General features: G+C 49.8%; 5 protein-coding genes across 5 annotated transcripts; 3 read left to right on the top strand and 2 right to left on the bottom strand.

The window, feature by feature from the left end:
• Nucleotides 1–492: 492 nt before the first annotated feature.
• Nucleotides 493–1,971, bottom strand: MIND_01316800 (MYND-type domain-containing protein; the record flags this gene model as incomplete). The annotated part of the gene is made up of 4 exons (XM_037369622.1): nucleotides 493–1,019; nucleotides 1,074–1,189; nucleotides 1,238–1,512; nucleotides 1,564–1,971. The coding sequence occupies 4 exons, from the start codon at nucleotides 1,969–1,971 to the stop codon at nucleotides 493–495; spliced, it is 1,326 nt and encodes a 441-aa protein (XP_037214120.1).
• A 243-nt stretch (nucleotides 1,972–2,214) lies between these two features.
• Nucleotides 2,215–3,773, bottom strand: MIND_01316700 (Protoporphyrinogen oxidase; the record flags this gene model as incomplete). The annotated part of the gene is made up of 6 exons (XM_037369621.1): nucleotides 2,215–2,919; nucleotides 2,962–3,093; nucleotides 3,144–3,314; nucleotides 3,363–3,416; nucleotides 3,466–3,711; nucleotides 3,759–3,773. The coding sequence occupies 6 exons, from the start codon at nucleotides 3,771–3,773 to the stop codon at nucleotides 2,215–2,217; spliced, it is 1,323 nt and encodes a 440-aa protein (XP_037214119.1).
• A 66-nt stretch (nucleotides 3,774–3,839) lies between these two features.
• On the top strand, nucleotides 3,840–7,334 carry MIND_01316600 (Aldo/keto reductase; the record flags this gene model as incomplete). The annotated part of the gene is made up of 14 exons (XM_037369620.1): nucleotides 3,840–3,916; nucleotides 3,966–4,132; nucleotides 4,188–4,760; nucleotides 4,814–4,938; nucleotides 5,459–5,609; nucleotides 5,661–5,784; nucleotides 5,837–5,873; nucleotides 5,932–6,021; nucleotides 6,071–6,251; nucleotides 6,311–6,348; nucleotides 6,399–6,686; nucleotides 6,737–6,895; nucleotides 6,954–7,137; nucleotides 7,192–7,334. 14 exons carry the CDS (start codon nucleotides 3,840–3,842, stop codon nucleotides 7,332–7,334), a joined length of 2,337 nt encoding a protein of 778 aa, XP_037214118.1.
• A 636-nt stretch (nucleotides 7,335–7,970) lies between these two features.
• Nucleotides 7,971–10,343, top strand: MIND_01316500 (Carboxylic ester hydrolase; the record flags this gene model as incomplete). Its single annotated transcript, XM_037369619.1, has 16 exons — nucleotides 7,971–8,119; nucleotides 8,182–8,336; nucleotides 8,389–8,453; nucleotides 8,507–8,519; nucleotides 8,570–8,680; nucleotides 8,729–8,794; nucleotides 8,841–8,910; nucleotides 8,968–9,061; nucleotides 9,111–9,415; nucleotides 9,462–9,491; nucleotides 9,542–9,574; nucleotides 9,621–9,690; nucleotides 9,740–9,777; nucleotides 9,836–9,942; nucleotides 9,992–10,102; nucleotides 10,147–10,343. The coding sequence occupies 16 exons, from the start codon at nucleotides 7,971–7,973 to the stop codon at nucleotides 10,341–10,343; spliced, it is 1,614 nt and encodes a 537-aa protein (XP_037214117.1).
• Nucleotides 10,344–11,324: 981 nt separating this feature from the next.
• On the top strand, nucleotides 11,325–20,574 carry MIND_01316400 (uncharacterized protein; the record flags this gene model as incomplete). The annotated part of the gene is made up of 32 exons (XM_037369618.1): nucleotides 11,325–12,008; nucleotides 12,063–12,164; nucleotides 12,230–12,307; nucleotides 12,359–12,520; nucleotides 12,568–12,669; nucleotides 12,719–12,796; nucleotides 12,844–12,933; nucleotides 12,978–13,043; nucleotides 13,094–13,219; nucleotides 13,272–13,547; nucleotides 13,594–14,421; nucleotides 14,468–15,019; nucleotides 15,077–15,352; nucleotides 15,408–15,683; nucleotides 15,736–16,011; nucleotides 16,058–16,333; nucleotides 16,387–16,662; nucleotides 16,716–16,991; nucleotides 17,039–17,314; nucleotides 17,364–17,618; nucleotides 17,674–17,985; nucleotides 18,031–18,066; nucleotides 18,116–18,336; nucleotides 18,385–18,648; nucleotides 18,699–18,844; nucleotides 18,896–19,266; nucleotides 19,313–19,657; nucleotides 19,707–19,785; nucleotides 19,833–20,134; nucleotides 20,183–20,297; nucleotides 20,343–20,396; nucleotides 20,444–20,574. 32 exons carry the CDS (start codon nucleotides 11,325–11,327, stop codon nucleotides 20,572–20,574), a joined length of 7,707 nt encoding a protein of 2,568 aa, XP_037214116.1.
• Nucleotides 20,575–20,807: the final 233 nt, after the last annotated feature.

Raw genomic sequence — 20,807 nt, 5'->3', positions numbered from 1 at the left:
CGTGTAACTTGTCTTGTAGATGAACCATCTTTATTCTCGACAACCGCCGTCGTTTGGCTCGTCTTGCTTGTCCGCTGGTCGGGATTAACGAGGGAAATTGGCTCTAGGTTAAAAGCAAGACTGAAAAAGGAATCGGCTTCGCTCCATTCCAACACCCTGGCGAAGTGGCCACATGTGTAGGCAGATGCCAGGCTATGCAAATCACCTCTATACACAGTTAGATGCCAGTTTGAAGCGAAGCAAAGGAATTAGGGGTGCGTTGCACGACATGAACGATGGCACGTCTTGTGCTGTGGACGTCGGGTGACAGATAGGGAGACTAGCCCTCATTAATAACTGACGGTGAGCCTGAGCAAGGGTTTGTGATGCATTATTGATTGCTTTAGATTCGTCGCTGAATTTACGGCGCTTTCTTCCCTTGACTGATACGTTACGTCTAGATAGAGATTAAAGTAATCGAAACGCGCAAGGAACAAGATGGACACAATCAGTTCACCAGTTCTGCCAATCGGGAAGATGGTCCAAGCAAATATCCACCGTCCAGTCTGCCGTTCTTACCGCCCAGCAAAACACTTTCAGTCCTCGCTCGCCTTTACTTCTCACGACATCAGCCACCGCATCAAACGACGCTCGGTCGCCGTCCCGCATGACTGTAACCTCGAACACCCTTTTCTGGTCGTATATCAACATCGTGCTCCCCTCCAGCTCCGACGGGGTAAATTGTTTTTGAAGAAGCTGATATCCAGGGCCTCTGGCGTTGGACGAGGATAGCTGGACCTTGACGATGAAGGTTGAACTCCCGTGGGTATTCTCTGGAGGCTCGTCTGCAACAAGCTGCTCCTGTTTCTCCAGGCGTTCCACACGGTGTTGCACGATGTCGAATTTGTTCCATGTGAAAGCGACAGCGCCGGGTATCGACGGAAGTTGCTGACCGTCGATGAAGGTCAGTCGATGCCATCGAGCACCTTTGAGTTGGTTGCAGAGGGCTTTGTGGGCCTTCCAATCGTCTCTTTGGCATACTAAAAGCAAAGTGTTGTGTCAGGCATGCCATGATGCTCGAAAAAGGTCTCTACCTGAACCACAATAGCGTACAACACCGCAGCGAGAGCATTTCGATTTGGCTGGCTCTCCACAAATCGTACATCCATTGTTAGCACTATATTTTGCCGTGTCTTTTGCAGTCAATGGTCTGCATTTCAAATCAGCGACCAGCCACAAGAAAACAGAAAATGATCACCCTACAGGCAGAATAAAGCTACAGGTGAACGCAGACTCGGTCGACAGGCGCTTGGGCTGATATTTCTTTGCAATCCGTCTGCTGTTCTGTTTAAGGAGCCGGAGAAGCAGCTCTTGCTCTTTCAAGGTGGCGGTCACTGTCGCCATTGACCGGCCTTCATCCCGGTTATCCCGCAACCACGCAATAGCTTCTTGCGAGACAGTGCTCCGGACATCGTGGCGATACAAAAGGACGATGATGGGGGTGTTTTTGTCAAACTCTTTCACCTCAAGTACCTATACAGCGTGTTCATGGTTCCGGTAAAAGTTGTCAAAAAGTAGACGCACCCTCATCACAATCCCAGACAAGCCTTCTTTATCTTGGACGGCTATCGGAGGAAGCTCATCGCTCTTGAGCGTGTCGCACGCATTTCCAATGCCCATAACCGTCTGTCTCAAATCCCAAAACGCGTTTCCATAAAGCGGGAAATCTTTTCCCTCCGCAAAGAGCGATGCTTCCCCAAAGCTGTGGCGCCGGACCCCATCGAGAAGTTTCGCGTTGGAGGGGTTCTCGAACCAGGACGGGTAGATCCGCGGGTCGAGAGGCGGGTCAGGAATTACTCGAGACAGGTATTGCGCGCTGTCGAGCGCCTTTGTCAGTCGTTTGTCCAGCTCGGCGTCGGGAAGTTTGGTTTTTCTAGGTAGTTCAATGCCCATCGACTTTAGGAGCTCGAGGACTTCTTGTCGCCCAAGCATGGTAAAAGAAGGAAAGAAAGAAGTGTAGCATGTGACCGTGCCACCCCTTCCTTTCAATGCAACTCAACTCAAACTCAAGCCTGAGTGAAATAACCCAATGTTTACAGCAACATGCTCTTTACCAGTATAGCTGGTCTACAATAATGGCGAACTACGAGCTACAAATCTGTTGATACAAACTTCCATGCTTTGCTGCTAGTCCGTGTCAAGATGCTACGAAAAGGGAGGGAAAAAAAGGAAATCTCAGTCATCATCGTCTTCCGCATCCTCGGTCGAATCCAACCCACCCGCCGCCAACACGTCCGCCCGCGTATCGCTTTTAGCTTTTCGCACAACATAAAACCGTCCACCGACATTCTTCACATTCTCGCCGTCACGCAAACCACTTCCGGGGGCAGCCACAACGGCACGCCACAACATTTCCCGCACATCTGCTCCCAACTCCTCCTCTTCATCTTCCTCAGGGAGCGAGAAGTGGCCCCAAGCACCGGGCTGGACAATCCGCGCCAAACACCCAGCGGCAACCAGAATCCCTAGAGGCAGGTGCAAGTACGCGAGACCTGCAAGCACTGACAGGAAGATGGCGACATGCAAATGGGCGACGGAAACCCAATGGGCAAATTCACGAATAGGCTGCGTCGGCGGTGATGGGGACGAAAACGGGAAGATTAGGGAAAGTATGGCACGAAAGAGATGTCCTGCGTTGGATTGCGGGACGGTGGTGACGGTGGCAGGAAAGGCGATATTCGATAAATTGTCTGGGGCCAGAAGGATAACAGCTCCGACAAATGCTGCGTAGACGGGGAAGGCGACAAACTGCAAGGGAAGAAGGACAGAAACTTGCGTGAACGAGGGAACGTGGAGGCTGGATTGGTCCAAATCATCATTGTGGTTGAGAAAAGGAGAGGTAGGAGACAATTTCTCCACATTACTCTGATCTAGTTGCACCTGCGAGGGTAAGAATGGACTGCGATAAATGACTAGACTCACTCGACGATGGCGCAAAGTAGAATGCGCTCTGGGGGTAAACTCAATGGACTCGACTTCGTTCAGGAAGAATGGCACTGGAGGCTGGGCAGGCGAGAAAATATCGGATCTAAGAAGCCCTGGGCGACTTCGCGGCTGTATGACATTGTTAGGGTCGAAACTTTAGACTTGCAAAAGCAACCCACAGTCCTCACAACATCCTGGTTGACTGCGGTCGTATAAAAGTTCAATATGGAGTCAGGCGTTCGAGGGCGGGCTTCTTGAATAACATTTTCTTCAGGTTGATTAGGAGTCATTACGCCCGATGAGCAGTCAATTTCTGGAGAAGAATTTGGAACGGGGGGAGAATCGGGATACTGTAGCTCATCAGTTAACAGAAGCCCTCGAAAGACGCCGCAGCATACATAAGATTCGGGCTCCGAGCGAGGAGAATGTTGGCTCGCAGCTTTTACTTCTGCCTATAGGACGCGTCGATATCATGTCAACAAGCTTGAGCTCGCCACGCACATTACTCTTGACATCGACGATGGCTTTGGAGAACTGGCGAGGAAAGGAAACGCGATGAGAGGCCACGCCATGATATTCGAAGTCAATGAGGCCCTTTGGGGTAGTTGCTGCGAGAAGTGCGCCGTCTATAAGCTCGAAATCCAGAGCGTGTTCATCAGAGGGCGTGTGGAGAACGGAATCGTCGCTTTCTGTGGAGGTCGTTGACGAGGTAGATTCATTTCGAAGGATAGGTATAGGCTCAAGTTCCTTCGTGGATAGATTAACACGCGTTTATGGAGTGATGAAGCGCGTACCATAGTTGTTTGCATCGACGCAATTCGCAAAGAAGTCACGTCCTGTCACGACGGTCACACACACTTTTCTTTCACAAAACCATGCCGCGTCCAGGATTTGGCGTTGAAAGTTGGATGGGCATCGGGGGTGGAATTATATCCCCCGAATCGGAAGCCAAGTCTGCTCATCTGCAAGTCCTTCAATAGCACTGAGCTGATTAAATCTAGTTATAAACGCGGGGAGGAACTACTGAAAAGAAAGAAACATGCTGAGGCGATCCCATTCTTTCTCAAAGCAATGGAAGACGTTAACAATCTTGACGCGTGTGTCGCCGCCGCGCTTTCAATGCCCACTGATGAAGGCATCCGGTTCCTGCAAAGTGCCGAAGTCAAAGGTGGTCTTGTACAAATTCGCGGCGGCCGATGCATCTAATCTTTATTTGCCCTCAGGCCGTCAAAGCCTTCAACGTATTCTAAGTCCAGACTGTTTTGAGACTGGCTGTGAGTACGGAGCAGGGAAGTTCTGGGGAATAGTCCAAACTCGACCCTACATGCGGCTTCTAGGAACTCTAGTAAGAACATACGTCCATGCCGCCCGTTGGGATGACGCTGTGTACTACTGTCTTTCCATTTTGCCGTCTGATCTAACCATGGATAGCAAGACAAACGTAGAAATACTACGACTTTGCTTCTCCGATAATCTGGGTCAACGACAATGGATGGGTGCACTTCTCCTGCACGCAAACCGTCTAGAAGATGCGCTTTACTTCACTCAGAGGTGGATTCTTGCCGATGAGACGCCACCCGGTAGTGGTATCGACTTTCGTGCCCCGCAGCGGACTCCGATGACGGCGACGCAACTGGAGCAAGCAAAAAAGTGGCCTGACCTACAAATGGTTCATTCTGCGGCTCTGGCTACGTTTATGCTCGATGGAGACTCGGAGCTCGCTCGGCAGTACCTGCACATTGCGGTCAAATATCCGGAAGTTATGATCAAGGTTCTTGGACGGCACAAGGAGCGCCGTGAGTACATTTCCACTCGCCTCCCATCCGAGTCCTCCCTGAAATTACTACAGATGACGTTGATACTCATGCATTCCGCTCTTCCAACGGGCGTGAAGATGCTCGGGACCACCTCTGGCTTGCTCAGGAGTTTTGGATGAGAGACGACGTATGGGCATGGGTCAACAGTGACCCTGTTGTAAGAACTCACGTCTTGCGGAAATGCAGCGACTCTACGTGTCCCAAAATTGAGACCAGAGTCGGAGAATGGAGTAAATGTGCTAGTTGCAAACAGGTGTGCTGTCCATATCATGGTGTTTTTTCGCTGAGAAGAAAAAAGGTGTGGTATTGCTCGCGTGTCTGTCAAAAAGCCCACTGGGCCACGCACAAAGTGCCATGCAAGCGACAAAAGGAAGCCGACCTTTTTCATACCATGATGGCGAGGAGAGGCTAGCTTCAGCAAGTGGGGGGGGGGGTCTTTATACAACAGCTAATCATCGTACGGAATCCATGCAATCATAACTCTCTGCTAATTTCATTCTATCGCAACCGAGTGTAAATCTTGAGAGCTAATCAAGCGACTTTTCCAAGCTGTCGCTCCTAGCATCGTACTTAGCAAGCGTCATTTTCGCTGACCCAACTCGGAACAAGTGATCCATTCTTTTCCCCGAGAAACGCGTCCTTTATGTCTTGTTCATGACACAAGTCTCCGCCGCCAGGACGCGTCTACTGCCGTCTCTGGTACCGGTCAGCTAGCTGGAAGACGGGGAAGTATAAAAGACGACTCACCAATTCCAATGTTACTTAGCAAACACCCCCAACTTGAGATGTCTTCTCCTCAAAGCACACGCCAGTCTCGCGTTCCCTATGGTATATATGCTAACTTGTGCGGATACATTGCTTCTGATAGTGCTCGAACAGTTCGTCTCGGCAGCTCCGGTCTAAAGGTTTCTAAAATAATCCTCGGATGCATGTCGTATGGCTCATCTGAATGGCGTGACTGGACTTTGAACGAAGAGGAAAGCATCAAGCACATCAAATACGCGTTTGTTCACAACCAATTGCTTTGAACGTGCTTGTGCTAACCTGTTGTTGAGATTCGATGCGGGAATCAACACCTTCGACACAGCCGATGTAAGAGCATTATTTCTGTTTTACCCCCGCGCTCAGGCTTATGACTTCTCTCCAATAGATATACTCTAATGGGATGAGTGAAGTTGTGCTCGGGAAAGCAGTGAAGCAGCATCAAATTCCGCGTGAGGAAGTTGTTATTATGACCAAGGTCTATAGCTTTTCTCGCATTCTGGAATTGGTCGCTTACTGCACCAAAGCTCCGTCATCCAGTCGGGAAATCCATTTCTGTCCAGCCCACGGACCTCTTTGTTGCTGGCGAAGCGAAGCTCGACTCGATGGGATATCTCAACCAGTATGGCCTTTCCCGCAAGCATATATTTGCTTCAGTCAAGGGGAGCCTCGAGAGACTGGGAATGGATTATATTGATGTGCTACAAGGTGAGTGAGTTGTTACTCGTTTGTTTGCCTCTTGGGATCAGGGCTGATAGACGATCCAGTGCATCGCTTTGACTACGGCACACCAATTGAAGAGACTGTGAGTAAATTCTACCTGAAGCTTGTCAATGTCTCAGTCGTCTACGACAGATGCGCGCTTTGCACGATGTTGTTCAAGCTGGTTGGGTTCGCTACCTCGGAATGAGCTCATGCTATGCATATCAGTGCAAGTTCTGTCTCTCCCTTCTTTATAACCTACTCAATCATCTCCAGTCCATATCATGCAAAGTGCGGTTTTGTCCTTGGCACTTCCTGTTTAATTTTTCTTATCTGATAGACTACGCGTTGGCGCACAACCTCACGCCATTTATTGCGATGCAAAACCACTATAATCTACTCTATCGTGAAGAGGAGCGGGAAATGATGCCAACCCTCAAGGTCTGTTTTATTGACGGCTTATTTTACACTGATCTCACAACGTTGAAAAGCATTTTGGTGTTGGGTCTATTCCATGGTCTCCTCTTGCTCGTGGTGCTCTTGCTCGGTCTGCACCGACCCCGGAGGCATGTCTTGCCGTAGCCAAAAGACTCACTTGGCTTCAACCCGGGGGCGGAAATCAAGCTCCGGCTGCGGTCAGCGCCGGCGAGGTCAGCGAGGCTCATTGTGGACTCGTAGTGCTTCTCTCCTTATGATATCCTTCTTTAGTCCTCCCAGGACAGCGCACAAACTACTCGTCAGGCCTCCGATGAGCTGCCGGCCGAGGTGTATTTCCTCTTCGGGACAACAGGCAGCCGCGAAATCGTTAAACGCGTCGGCGAAATCGCCGAGAAGATCGGGAAAGAGACAAGCATGGCACAGGTTGCATTAGCATGGCTCATGGCCAAAGATGGTACGTCTCAGGCCCTTACCAAACTTGCATGAACACAAGTTAACATTGATGTAGGCGTTACCGCACCGATTGTTGGTACAACGTCCCTGGAGAAACTCGATGATCTTCTGCGTGCATGCAATTTGGAGCTTACCAAGGAGGACATGAAGTATCTGGAAGAGTGTTATAAGCCAACAGCTATATTCATGCACAATTGAGTACTCATAGTCTCATACTCAGGACTGAGTACTCCGTATAACCACTCTAAGTCTACTCGGAGTCGATTAGAAGTCACTGGAGCTAAGGAGGGCATAGAGTAGCTTGAATAAAATAGCCTGATTCTTTTTCCCATTTCGTTTATTTGCTGGCATCACGTCTACTGCAATCATGAAATGAATGATGACAGGACATGTGACCGCGTTGCTATCAACATCACATAAGGTGGCAGTGCCTCTCTCTCTCTCTCTTCGAAGTCTTCATGCTTTTGTCGAGAGAGACTCACACCGGCCTGACATTCTAATTTCAGCCTCATCCAAAAGCTTGAATGCAAATATCACGGCCTCCGAGTCATGCTATTTCACTCTCATTCGGGCTTGATCTCACTTGTTTGTAGCACCACAGACTAGCACAGACTATGTACCTTGACGAAGCATCAGTCCGCTGTCGTCCGCTGCCGCCGGTGGCTTACGACGCTTGGGCTTGCGCGGCTCGGCACAATGCTCGGTCGGCGTGCTCACTGATTTGGCAAACCGTGGACAAGTAACAATATCTATGGACGCGTCAGCGACTCATATCTCGGCCCCCATACCACATATAACCGTGACCTCACCTGGTTCATCCCAGTAAAAGATATCATGCGACTTTCAGCGCTCTGGATTGGGCCACTGCTTTTACCGCTGGCCTTAGCGTCAGGACCATTGGTCACCTTGGACTACGGGATGTACCAAGGTATTGACACTGGTAACCTCTCGACGTTCCTCGGTCTTCGCTATGCTGCACCAGCGTCAGTTTACTCATTTTTTTCCTCGCAATGTTCCATCATTTCATATTTTCTATTTGAATTAGAGCACGATTTACTCGACCCTCTCCACCTACCGCGTTCTCTGGCACTCAACTAGCCGACACCAATGGCGCTGCATGTCCTCAGCAAGCCTTAACATCGGTGGGCACAGGCCCCGCAGCTTCTCTGCCAACCACCTATACCTCAATGTCGGATGACTGTAAGCGGCCCCATTCTATTAATAAGGCATGCCATGCTTCCATGGGTCCTAGGTTTGACGCTAAGCGTCTTTGCGCCGAAATCGGCGACACACGATTCCAACCTTCCGGTCTTTTTCGTACGTGATCTATTGATGGTGAAGTGGATAAACGTTGAACAAATGTCATCAAGTGGATTTATGGTGGTTTGTCGCAACTCATTCGGCCGACTGCTATGGACTCACAATTTGTTCAGGTGGTTTTGAGGTCGGTTTCTACGCTGATAACGATTTGCGGCCATTTGTGGAGCGATCCATCCTCAAAGGCGAACCTGTTATTGTGGTAACGCCAAATTATCGTGTTTCCGGTGAGTTCTACATACCTGCTTCTGTCGTAAACCACTTACTTGGAATAGCCTACGGCTTCCTAGGGGGAAAAGAAGTTGGGCAAGCGGGATTAAGTAACCTTGGATTGAGAGATCGTGCGTTGAATTTATGTTATATTTTCTCCCCTTCACAGTGGTTCAGAGATCTTTGCACTCGAATGGGTCCAACAGCATATATCTGCGTTTGGTGGCGATCCCAGAAAGGTTGTGGTGTAAGACCTGTTGTTTCTCCCTGGTATTTGCCATTTGCTGACCGCAATACCTATTAGTGGTGGCGTCAGCGCGGGTTCCATGTCTATTGCGACCCTGCTTCTCAACAATAACCACTTCAAGGCTCAAGACCTATTCCGTGGCGCTTTTATGGTGAGTCGCCTTGGTCTCTGGATTATCTTCGGATGCTAATTCAATCAAGGAATCCGGCGCGCAAATACCCACCCCCGCTCTTGACGCCAGCCAACACGACTATGACTCCCTGGTCGCCGCCAATAACTGCACTGATTCGACCGACACACTCAATTGCCTCCGCCAAGTCCCACTCGGCGCGTTTAGTGCTACGGTGAACCAAACTGCAGACGTACTATCGTATCGCTCGATCAATATCCTCTGGCGCCCGCGTGTGGACGGTGACCTGATCGTGGAAGACCCATTCCGAGCTGTCAAACACGGTAGTTTCGCTCCGCTACCGTTCATCATCGGAGACGTGGACGACGAGGGAACGTGAGCCAACTTGAACTTGACACATAATGTGGCTCATATAAATCAGTGATTTCATGATCTCGAGTACCAACATCACGTTTGCTCTCCAGGTTTTTCTTCCAACATATGACTCATTCTCTCCCATAGCACCAACGAAGAGTTCATCGGATATTTGCCCAAGTAAGCAGTGATATTTCTTTGTATACATACTAAACATGACCTCAAGCTTCCTTCCTTCAGCCTCCGCTGAGCAGATCGATAAACTCTCGGTCCTTTACCCTGACGACCCGACGAAGGTAGAACCTCTTTCACAGTTGTGTATGCTGATGTGAAAACAAACTGAAGGGATCTCCATTCGATACGGGCGACGCAAATCAGCTGACGTGCGTGAACATCTCCGTCGCTATCAAGTCGTTCAATGAACTCATTGTTCTGGTGTAGGCCACAATCCAAGCGTATAGCCGCGTTCCTTGGGGACTACCTCTTTCAATCCGAACGCCGGTATTTTCTTGAACACGCTTCTCGGCGCCAGTCAACGTGGAGTTATCGTGTGTATCCTCTTTGTTCTTGACAGTCTATTGAGACCTGGCCGCTCAGTCGTTAAACGCGGCAAATCTACGCCCTTCTTCGGCTCTGCACATGGAGGAGATGTCAGCATATGGCTGCCCACGCCCGCGACGACTGATTTTGTTGTGACAGACTCTCTGAGTAAGAATATGCTCCACGCCTGTCTCTTCTGAGCTATGTTTTAGTCCACTTCATAAACACTCTGAACCCCAACAACGGACGATTTTCCCAGTGGCCCACCTGGAATACCCGCTCTGCCAGCGGGAACAACTCCCTCTTGACGCTCAGCGATCCAGCTGTGGTGAATATCACGGCAGACGACTTCAGGGTTGAACAGATCAAGCATATGCAAGAGCTGTTGCTGAACGGTGCAGCTTATTGAGAAATGGGCTTCTCATTATATCAGATGATTATATGGGCGGAAATGCAGTTTGTTTCTTTCACTCGTAAGACCGTGAGTGGTGTCATTGAACAGTATTTGAATTATGCAAGTCGGTGGTTCAGGGAGACTGAAGCGTCACGTTTTGATTGACCGTGAAACTTGAGGACAGCTACATATAATGAGCTCAAGAAGCTAATTGGCATGCCAGCAACTAAAATGACAAACGCATAGCAAAGCTGTTTCTAAAAAACAATTGGAAAGCCCTCGCCATCGACATAAAAATGTGACCCCGCAGTAACGGAGAGAGGGAAATGTCTTTCTCCTGAATGATAATATCACGCTGTCTCGCAACACTTCCACTACGATGTGTGGATCCTATAATGGATTCGCAAGGCACACGGCGCAGCTAGCAGCGCGCCACTATCATTTAAGCAAGCAACAGACGGATGCATTGACGATAAAGTACGTGAACTCCGTCCATTGGCACTCCCGGCGTTCGTCAGTCGAACCGTGCCGTTACATCGCTATTCAGATGATTGAGTGGAGAGTCATGACGTCTTTGGAGCGTCCTTACGTTTTTTATTCTTGGTGGTTGGCGCCGCCGGAGGACGTCAAACTTAAAGCGACCGGAAGCAAAGTACTGTAGGTCAAACGGAGAGGGGTCGAAAGCGTGGCGAGTCGTTGTGGCATTAAACCCTAGGATGAGAGATCCGAGTCCAATAATAATAAGCTGCCAGCCCAGCAAGTAACTTGAATCTTGATTAACTTTGCTTTTGATTTACTTACTCGACACAGAAGTTATTTTCGGCAGCCTCGTGTCAAGGCTATGAAGGGATTATGTGCATTTTGGACAGAAGCTCAGACACCGGATGTAAGAAACGAGGTGAAATGTGTTTTTGCCAAATTTTGGGAGACAAGAAAGGGTGTGTGATGTCAGCAGCTGTCACACAACTCTTGCAGTCGACAACGACGTTGTCGCCGATGGAGTCCTCTCCCCCTCCGGGAGACCCATTTAAGGACCATCTACTAGCGGTCCTTAGTCTATACGACGCCCCCGCCCAAGCTTCTATCCCCGTTCCCCGCTATCATGGCCCACGAGATTGGCAAACCGATGCCATTCTCCGCAAAGTCGAAGCTTTGCTTGGAGCTAGGAAGACTTCATCCTCCACGAAACCACCTTTAGTGAACGGGACAAACTCTTCACTACGCCGCCCAGGGACCCCCACGCTTGGCAGCCTCCCCCCACCAGACGACTTTGCCCTAAACCGCGCTCGCCCCGGCTCACCCGACTCAGAGTCCTCCTACAATACCGCCCTCGAAGACTCCATTCACCTTAACGGTGACTCCTCGTCATCGTCCGACACCGAAAACACCCAGCCACGACGGGCCCCAGTCGAAGGCATTTCCTTTACCTCCTACGCCGACTTCGCATCCAACCACGGAGGCATTCCTCGCGCTCCATACGATCCTGATTTCACCTCAACACCACCATTGGCCGCTCTCCCAACCTGCCCTGCATGCGGACATCGTTCTAGGAATCCAGCAGCGTTTTTCGCTGAGTATGGGGAAAGTCCAGGCGTCGTCACTGCCGACGGCGCCCTCGCAAGTGCTGTCACGCAAGGTGGAATGGATGCTCTAGAAGAACTACGGCTGCTCAAAGACCAAGTGTGTTATACAGCTCAGATTGTACTCTACTCTTACCTTTCTTCTCTTTTCCAGGTTCGTGATGTTGCTCGTGTCTGCAAGGCTGTGGCAGCAGGCGACCTCAAGCAGAAGATTATTGTACCAGTTCAGGGCGAGCTCATGATTCAGCTCAAGCAGGTAAGGCAGTCTATTATTCATTTCCAATCCTCTCCTTCGCAACTACTTTTCTAACCTTCATCCAGGTCATCAACTCTATGGTCGATAACTTGAGCGTTTTCGCGACGGAGGTGACGCGCGTCAGTCGAGATGTTGGGACAGAGGTCGGTTCCTGAATGCTTTGTCACCCCAATACTTGCTGACACATATCGCAGGGTAAGCTCGGTGCTCAGGCGCACATCGACAACGTGGAGGGAACATGGCGCGAACTCAAGACTGAGGTCAACACGTTAGCCCAAAATCTGACCACACAGGTCAGGAGTATCGCCGAAGTCACTACAGCGGTAGCCAACGGGGATTTGAGCAAGCAAATCGATGTGCGCTTTCCATATCACTCGCTTGTTAACATGCCAACATGAGGCAGGTTCCCGCTAAAGGCGAAGTCCTCAACCTCAAGAACACGGTCAACGGCATGGTGCTAAGACTACGAACCCTTGCAGTAGAGGTAACACGGGTTACGCTCGAGGTATGATTCACTGTATATTTCCTGGTGCGGATGTCTAACAGCGATACAGGTCGGAAACCAAGGCAAGCTAGGTGGCTATGCCAATGTTCCCGACGTTGAGGGTGTGTGGTCCGAGTTGGTTACAAATGTTTGCTTTGATTGCCTCTTTCCGAGTAAATATTCATTCATTACTAGGTCAATCGCATGTGTACGTCCCTCACGGACCAAGTACGAAGTATTGCGACTGTGACAACGGCCGTGGCAGAGGGAGACCTTACGCAGAAGGTTCGCCATCCTGGATTACTCGTTATTGACACTAATTCCCCCAGGTCACAATTCAGGCGGCGGGCGAAATTAGCACACTCAAGGATACAGTCAATCGAATGGTGGACCAAGTATGTCATATGGCGTCCATAACTTCCCCCACTTAATTCTATGATTATAGCTTAGTGCTTTCGCGTCTGAGGTCACCCGAGTAGCGTTGGAGGTCGGCACGGAAGGGAAGTTGGGTGGACAAGCCCAAGTTCTCGGTGTTTTGGGAACGTGGAAGGATCTGACCGACAACGTCAATGTGAGTTCGCCTTGTTATCACTCTAATGGTCATATTCTTAGTTGTGGCACAGAAAATGGCGTCCAATCTTACTGGTCAAGTACGTTCGATATCGGAGGTGACCAAGGCAGTTGCAAATGGAGACCTGAGCAAAGCGATGGAGGTTGACGTGAGTGGAGAGATGCTCGACTTGAAGGTGACCATCAACGAAATGGTGGAGAGATTGGGCCGATTCTCGAGAGAGGTTACGCGTGTGGCTCTCGAAGTCGGCACGGAGGGCAAGTTAGGAGGACAGGCGGAAGTCGAAGGTGTGCAGGGCACCTGGAAAGATCTTACCGACAACGTTAATGTGCGTGAATTTTTTCAATCCTTTCTCTTTCAATAATGTCGCGCAGAAAATGGCCTCTAATCTCACACTACAAGTGCGCTCTATATCGGAAGTGACGACTGCTGTTGCGTATGGAGACCTGACCAAGGCCATCGACGTTGATGTTCGTGGAGAAATGCTGGACCTGAAGATTACAATCAACGAGATGGTCAATCAACTGGGGCATTTCTCGCGGGAGGTGACACGAGTGGCTCTCGAGGTCGGAACAGAGGGCAAGTTGGGAGGCCAGGCGGAGGTCGAGGGAGTCCAAGGGACATGGAAAGATTTGACCGACAACGTGAACAAAATGGCATCAAATCTAACATCGCAGGTCCGCTCGATATCCAAGGTCACCAAAGCGGTCGCGTATGGCGACTTGACCAAAGAGATTGACGTGGATGTTCGCGGAGAGATGCTGGACCTGAAAGTCACGATCAACGAAATGGTGGAACGACTGGGTCGATTTTCACGAGAGGTGACGAGAGTCGCATTGGAGGTCGGCACGGAGGGAAAGCTAGGGGGTCAAGCCGAAGTCGAGGGCGTGCAAGGGACATGGAAGGATCTAACCGATAATGTCAACAAGATGGCTTCCAACTTAACGCTGCAAGTGCGATCTATCTCCGAGGTCACCAAGGCGGTCGCAACTGGAGACTTGACGAAGGCCATTGATGTCGACGTGCGAGGAGAAATGTTGGATCTCAAAGTGACTATCAACGAAATGGTGGGACGCTTGGGGCGATTCTCTCGTGAGGTCACCAGAGTAGCGTTGGAGGTCGGTACCGAGGGGAAGCTTGGAGGGCAGGCCGAGGTTGAGGGTGTACAAGGAACATGGAAAGACTTGACCAATAACGTCAACGTGAGTTTTTCTGTGGGATTCAACCCTACATTAACTCGGTGCATAGAAAATGGCTTCCAATCTGACATCACAAGTCCGTTCAATCTCCGAGGTCACTAAAGCCGTCGCGTTTGGTGACCTGCACAAGACGATTGATGTCGACGTTCGAGGAGAAATGCTTGACCTGAAGGTCACCATAAACGAGATGGTTACGCGTCTCGGCAACTTCTCTCGTGAAGTCACCCGTGTTGCACTCGAGGTGGGCACTGACGGAAAACTCGGTGGCCAAGCAGAGGTCGAAGGTGTCCAGGGCACTTGGCGAGACTTGACCGACAATGTCAATAAGATGGCATCAAATCTGACCAACCAAGTCAGGACGATATCCAAGGTCACCAAAGCTGTTGCTTTGGGTGATCTCACGCAAACGGTTGATGTTGATGTTCAAGGAGAGATGCTTGATCTCAAAATCACGATCAATGACATGGTCTCGCAATTACAGACCTTCTCTAGCGAGGTAACGCGAGTGGCGCTTGAGGTCGGTACCGAGGGAAAACTTGGCGGGCAAGCCACTGTCGAGGGAGTTCAAGGCACCTGGAAAGATCTCACCGATAATGTCAACGTTCGTTTTTCCTTCCTTTTGTGTGCTTGAGTATTGCTGATGACTCTTTGACAACAGAAAATGGCCTCTAACTTGACTTCACAAGTACGATCCATCTCCAAAGTCACGAAAGCCGTCGCCTACGGAGATTTGACAAAAGAAATCGATGTCGATGTGCGCGGAGAAATGCTTGATCTGAAGGTTACCATCAACGAGATGGTGGAGCGCTTGGGTACATTCTCCAACGAGGTAACCAAGCTTGCTTTGGATGTTGGAACATATGGCAAACTTGGTGGACAAGCCAAAGTCGAGGGTGTACAAGGCACGTGGAAAGATCTCACCGATAATGTTAACGTGAGCTATTCTGTTGACTTTGTTTGGTTCGCTGTTATGCTTATTTGTGATTTAGAAAATGGCCTCCAATTTGACGTTACAAGTGCGGTCCATTTCGGAAGTTACCAAAGCTGTCGCCTTTGGCGATCTGAGCCAAACCATCGATGTCAACGTTAGCGGCGAAATGCTTGATCTCACTGTGACGATCAACGAGATGGTGGAACGTTTGCAGACCTTCTCGAGTGAGGTTACGCGTGTTGCTCTCGAAGTCGGAACTGAAGGGAAACTCGGGGGACAAGCAAAAGTCGAGGGCGTTCAGGGAACCTGGAAGGACTTAACAGATAATGTCAACGTGAGACAAGACCCCGTCCTTCTATCTTCCATGTCTGACGATAATTTTGCAGAAAATGGCCTCCAACCTCACCCTCCAAGTTCGCTCCATCTCAGAAGTGACCAAAGCTGTCGCACACGGCAACCTCCACAAGACCATTGATGTCGACGTTGCAGGCGAAATGTTGGATCTGAAGGTGACCATCAACGAAATGGTGGAACGACTGGGCAACTTCTCGAGCGAGGTTACCAAGCTTGCATTGGACGTCGGAACCTATGGGAAGCTTGGTGGTCAGGCCCAAGTCGAGGGTGCCCAAGGTACCTGGAAGGATTTGACGGATAATGTCAACGTTGGTGCTTTGAATGTGCCCTCAATAACTTTTTGACATCACGCAGAAAATGGCGTCAAATCTAACCCTTCAAGTCCGTGGCATCTCTCTCGTCACCAAGGCAGTTGCGTTGGGAGACCTGACCAACAAAATCGAAGTGGATGTCAGTGGCGAAATGCTCGACCTCAAGGTCACCATCAATGAGATGGTGGAACGTCTGCAGAACTTCTCGAGTGAGGTTACACGTGTCGCGCTCGATGTCGGCACCGAAGGGAAGCTCGGAGGGCAAGCCAAGGTGGAAGGAGTTCAAGGAACGTGGAAGGATCTCACCACAAACGTCAATGTGAGTTGTTCAACTTCGGGTAACTCTCTGAACTGTTCTGATTTGTTTATTAGAAAATGGCCTCCAATCTGACAAATCAAGTCCGTACCATCTCCAAAGTTACCAAAGCCGTCGCATTAGGTGACCTCACGCAAACCGTCGACGTCGATGTCAAGGGAGAAATGCTAGACCTCAAGATCACAATAAACGACATGGTGGCCCAGCTCGGCATATTTGCTAGTGAAGTCACTCGTGTCGCGTTGGAGGTAGGCACAGATGGAAAGCTCGGGGGACAAGCCAGAGTGGATGGGGTGCAAGGAACCTGGAAAGACCTCACCGATAACGTCAATGTATGCGTCCCCTCTTTTTCTTTCGATTAAACATACTCAACTCTGCACAACAGAAAATGGCTTCCAATCTAACGCTTCAAGTTCGATCCATTTCTGAAGTTACTACTGCCGTTGCCCGGGGAGACTTGACGCAAAAGGTCGAAATCGATGTCAAGGGCGAAATGCTAGACTTAAAATCGACGATCAATGACATGGTGGCACAACTGGGCATATTTGCTAGCGAAGTCACTCGTGTTGCGTTGGAAGTGGGCACAGACGGGAAGCTGGGTGGACAAGCCAAAGTCGAAGGTGTCCAGGGAACATGGAAGGATCTGACGACCAATGTGAACGTGAGTTGACTTGATCATTATTGGTGGTTCAAGCTAATGCGTTCTAGAACATGGCTTCAAATCTTACCAACCAAGTGCGCACGATCTCCAATGTCACTAAAGCAGTCGCTCTGGGAGATCTTACCCAAACTGTTGACGTTGATGTTAAAGGCGAGATGCTCGACCTCAAGATCACGATAAATGACATGGTGGCCCAACTGGGTATCTTTGCGAGCGAGGTCACACGTGTCGCGCTGGAAGTTGGGACCGATGGAAGACTTGGAGGACAGGCTATGGTGGATGGTGTTCAGGGAACATGGAAAGATCTCACCAACAATGTCAATGTGCGTATATTTTGTTCATCTTTGGACTTGGATTGATCTGATTCTGTAGAAAATGGCCTCCAATTTGACGCTCCAAGTTCGGTCCATCTCGGAGGTCACCACCGCTGTAGCCCGAGGCGATCTTACCCAAAAGGTTGAAATCGATGTCAAGGGTGAAATGCTTGATCTGAAATCGACTATCAACGACATGGTCTCGCAATTGAGCATTTTTGCAAGTGAAGTCACCCGAGTCGCCCTCGAGGTCGGTACTGAGGGCAAACTCGGTGGTCAAGCACAAGTCGAAGGAGTTCAGGGGTCTTGGAAGGTGCTACAATCCTCTCGTCTCTAGATCACTCATAATTGTTTTTTCTTCTTCGTAGATCGTCACCGACAACGTCAACAGGATGGCCGACAATCTTACTACGCAAGTGCGATCTATTGCGGAAGTGACGAAAGCGGTTGCTATGGGCGACCTAACGAAGCAAGTCAGCATTGACGCCAGCGGCGAGATATTGGCCTTGAAGAACACCGTGAACGCTATGACAGAGTCACTCAGTCAATTTGCAGCGGAGGTTACACGAGTGGCACGAGAAGTCGGCACCGAAGGGAAACTCGGTGGTCAAGCTACAGTCGAAGGTGTCCAAGGAACCTGGAAAGATCTCACTGACAACGTCAACGTCATGGCAAACAACGTTCGTGTGCAATGCATTGCTTCTATTGGTGTTCATTCTCTTTAGCTGACCCTCCAAGTTCGAACCATATCCGATGCAACGGTTTGTATTGAGGCCTCGTCAACCTACCAGGACACTTATACACATATAGAAAGCGGTTGCTCGCGGTGATTTGACCAAGAAGATCGTAGATCTTCCTGTCGTTGTGTCCGGAGAGATTCTCAGTCTTGTCAACACCATCAACGACATGATCGACCAGCTAGATATCTTCGCCAGTGAAGTCAAGAAAGTCGCTCTGGAAGTGGGGACCAAAGGCAATATGGGTGTCCAGGCAGAGGTCGGCGCTGTCCAAGGCATCTGGCTTGAGATCACGTGTGTATTTTCCCCGAATTTGTATTGACTTTGCTGATCGCTGCATAGTGTGTCCGTCAACACAATGGCCAGCAGCTTGACAACTCAAGTTCGTGGTTTCGCCCAAATTTCCAAGGCAGCGTCGGATGGCGACTTCACTTCCTTCATTACTGTCGAGGCAAGTGGCGAGATGGACGAACTCAAGTCGCGAATCAATCAAATGTTATACGATCTACGAGACAGTATCCAGAAGAATACAGCAGCCAGGGAGGCGGCGGAACTTGCTAACAGGACAAAGAGTGAATTCCTGGCGAACATGAGCCATGAGATTCGGTGAGTATCTATATTTATTCTGTGATTCACCCAAATCTTATTCTCCCCAGAACACCCATGAATGGCATTATTGGCATGACGGAGCTTACGCTCGATAGTGATCTCACCCGCAGTCAACGCGAAAGTCTGTTGCTTGTCCACAGTCTGGCCCGAAGCTTGCTGCTCATCATAGACGACGTGTTGGATATCTCAAAGAGTAAGTCGTAAACTGCATTGAAAACCTCATTTTCGCTCAACATCATGGCAGTCGAGGCTGGTCGTATGACTATAGAAGCCGTTCCCTACTCCCTACGACAAACGGTCCTTGATATTCTGAAAGCCTTGGTCGGAAGGGCGACTCAGAAAGGGCTGGACCTTATTCTCGATATCGACTACGAGATCCCCGATGCTTTGATTGGTGATCCACTCAGGTTGCGACAAGTCATCACAAATCTCGTTGGGAATGCCATCAAGTTCACTCGAGTTGGCTATGTTGCTCTCAATATCCATCTCGTTGCGTCCGATCCAGATAACGCGACATTACAATTTTGTGTTGTGGACACCGGCATCGGAATCGCCCATGACAAGCTCAAGGTCATCTTCGATACCTTCTGCCAAGCAGATGGCTCGACGACTAGGGTACGAAGTCGCTGTTGTCCGACTCACTTACTTACCCATGGCGTAGGAATATGGCGGCACTGGTCTCGGACTGTCAATATCGAAACGACTGACTTCTCTCATGCAAGGCGACATCTGGGTGGAAAGCGAGCTAGGCAAAGGCAGCAAGTTCTACTTCACGATCAGCTGTCCTCTGAACGAGCAAGAGGCCATGGACACGACACTGCTCAAATTAACGCCATTTACGAAACGGACCATTCTTTTCGTCGATACCTTGCACGACACCACAGGCGTCAAGGACAGGATTGAAGAGATTGGTCTTGTTCCTCTTGTCGTGCACTCTGTCAGCGACGTTGCAAGCAAGGAGAAGTGTCCGGATATCGATGCCATCATCGTCGACTCTATGCCTGGAGTAAGTCTCCGTGTTTGTGGTTCCTGATCGTGACATTGACCTGCTGCAGACTGAAAGCCTCCGGGAACATGATCATCTACGATACATTCCTATTGCTCTTGTCGCTCCGACAATGCCTCGTCTGAACAGTGAGTAGTTGAATCATTAACCGAGAAAACACTGAGCAAGTTATCAGTGAAATGGTGTCTAGAGAATGGCATTAGCGCCCACAACACGACGCCCGTGTCGGCTCTCGATCTTGCTTCTGTCTTGCTGTCGGCTTTGGAGAACAACACTGTCAGTCTGAATCGCGCGAGTGAAGCCAGCAATGTCACGTACGACATCCTCCTGGCAGAGGACAATCTTGTGAACCAGAAGCTGGCAATGAAGATTCTGGAGATGTACGGGCATTCAATAGAGCTGGCAGAGAACGGCAGTCTTGCTGTCCATGCGTTCATTGAGCGGGCCTTACAGAACAAGCCATTTGACATCATCTTGGTGAAATCCTCTCCTCTCAAGTTTTTTTCCCTTATTGATAACAACTAGATGGATGTGTCGATGCCACTTATGAGCGGAATGGAGGCCACTCAACGGATAAGGCAGTATGAGATTCAGTACAATCTGACGCCGACCCCAATCATTGCCTTGACGGCGCATGCTAGTGCGTATATCGACCTCTCGCCAGGGTTTTCTGACGGACGAGCAGTGATTGGTGATCGCGAGCGGTGTTTACAGGCTGGTATGAATGACCACATAACCAGTGCGTGTTACTGCTTGTTGCTTGGCTCTATGTTGATATTTTGGCAGAGCCTCTTCGTCGTGTGGACCTGCTGAACACCATCAAACGGCTAACCGCGGAATCTGGTATTCGGCGGCCGTTGTTGCGCAAACGGGCTATCAAGTACCCCGACTACATGCCTGAACACCTTGCTCCATGACCGTGACTGTGTCTCGAGTCCTGCTGTCATATACCTCCGTCATCTGTCTCCCCATTGTACTGCTGTCGTTCTTCGCCATTGTATCCCTTCGCGCAACACTGTACCACTAGATATCATGGACTCCTTGCATTCCTTCCTCACTAATTACTAATGTCCCAAGCTTTCCAACTCCAACTCTATTCCTTCTTGTATCATTTACTTCTTCACTTAGTAGCATACCTAATTTAATGTCT

This window comes from Mycena indigotica (assembly GCF_014461135.1).
Source record: "Mycena indigotica strain 171206Taipei chromosome Unknown Mind.scaff0014, whole genome shotgun sequence".
Lineage (NCBI taxonomy): Eukaryota > Fungi > Basidiomycota > Agaricomycetes > Agaricales > Mycenaceae > Mycena > Mycena indigotica.
The sequence above is the reverse complement of the archived record's forward strand: the minus strand, read 5'-3'. Positions and strand labels throughout refer to the sequence as shown.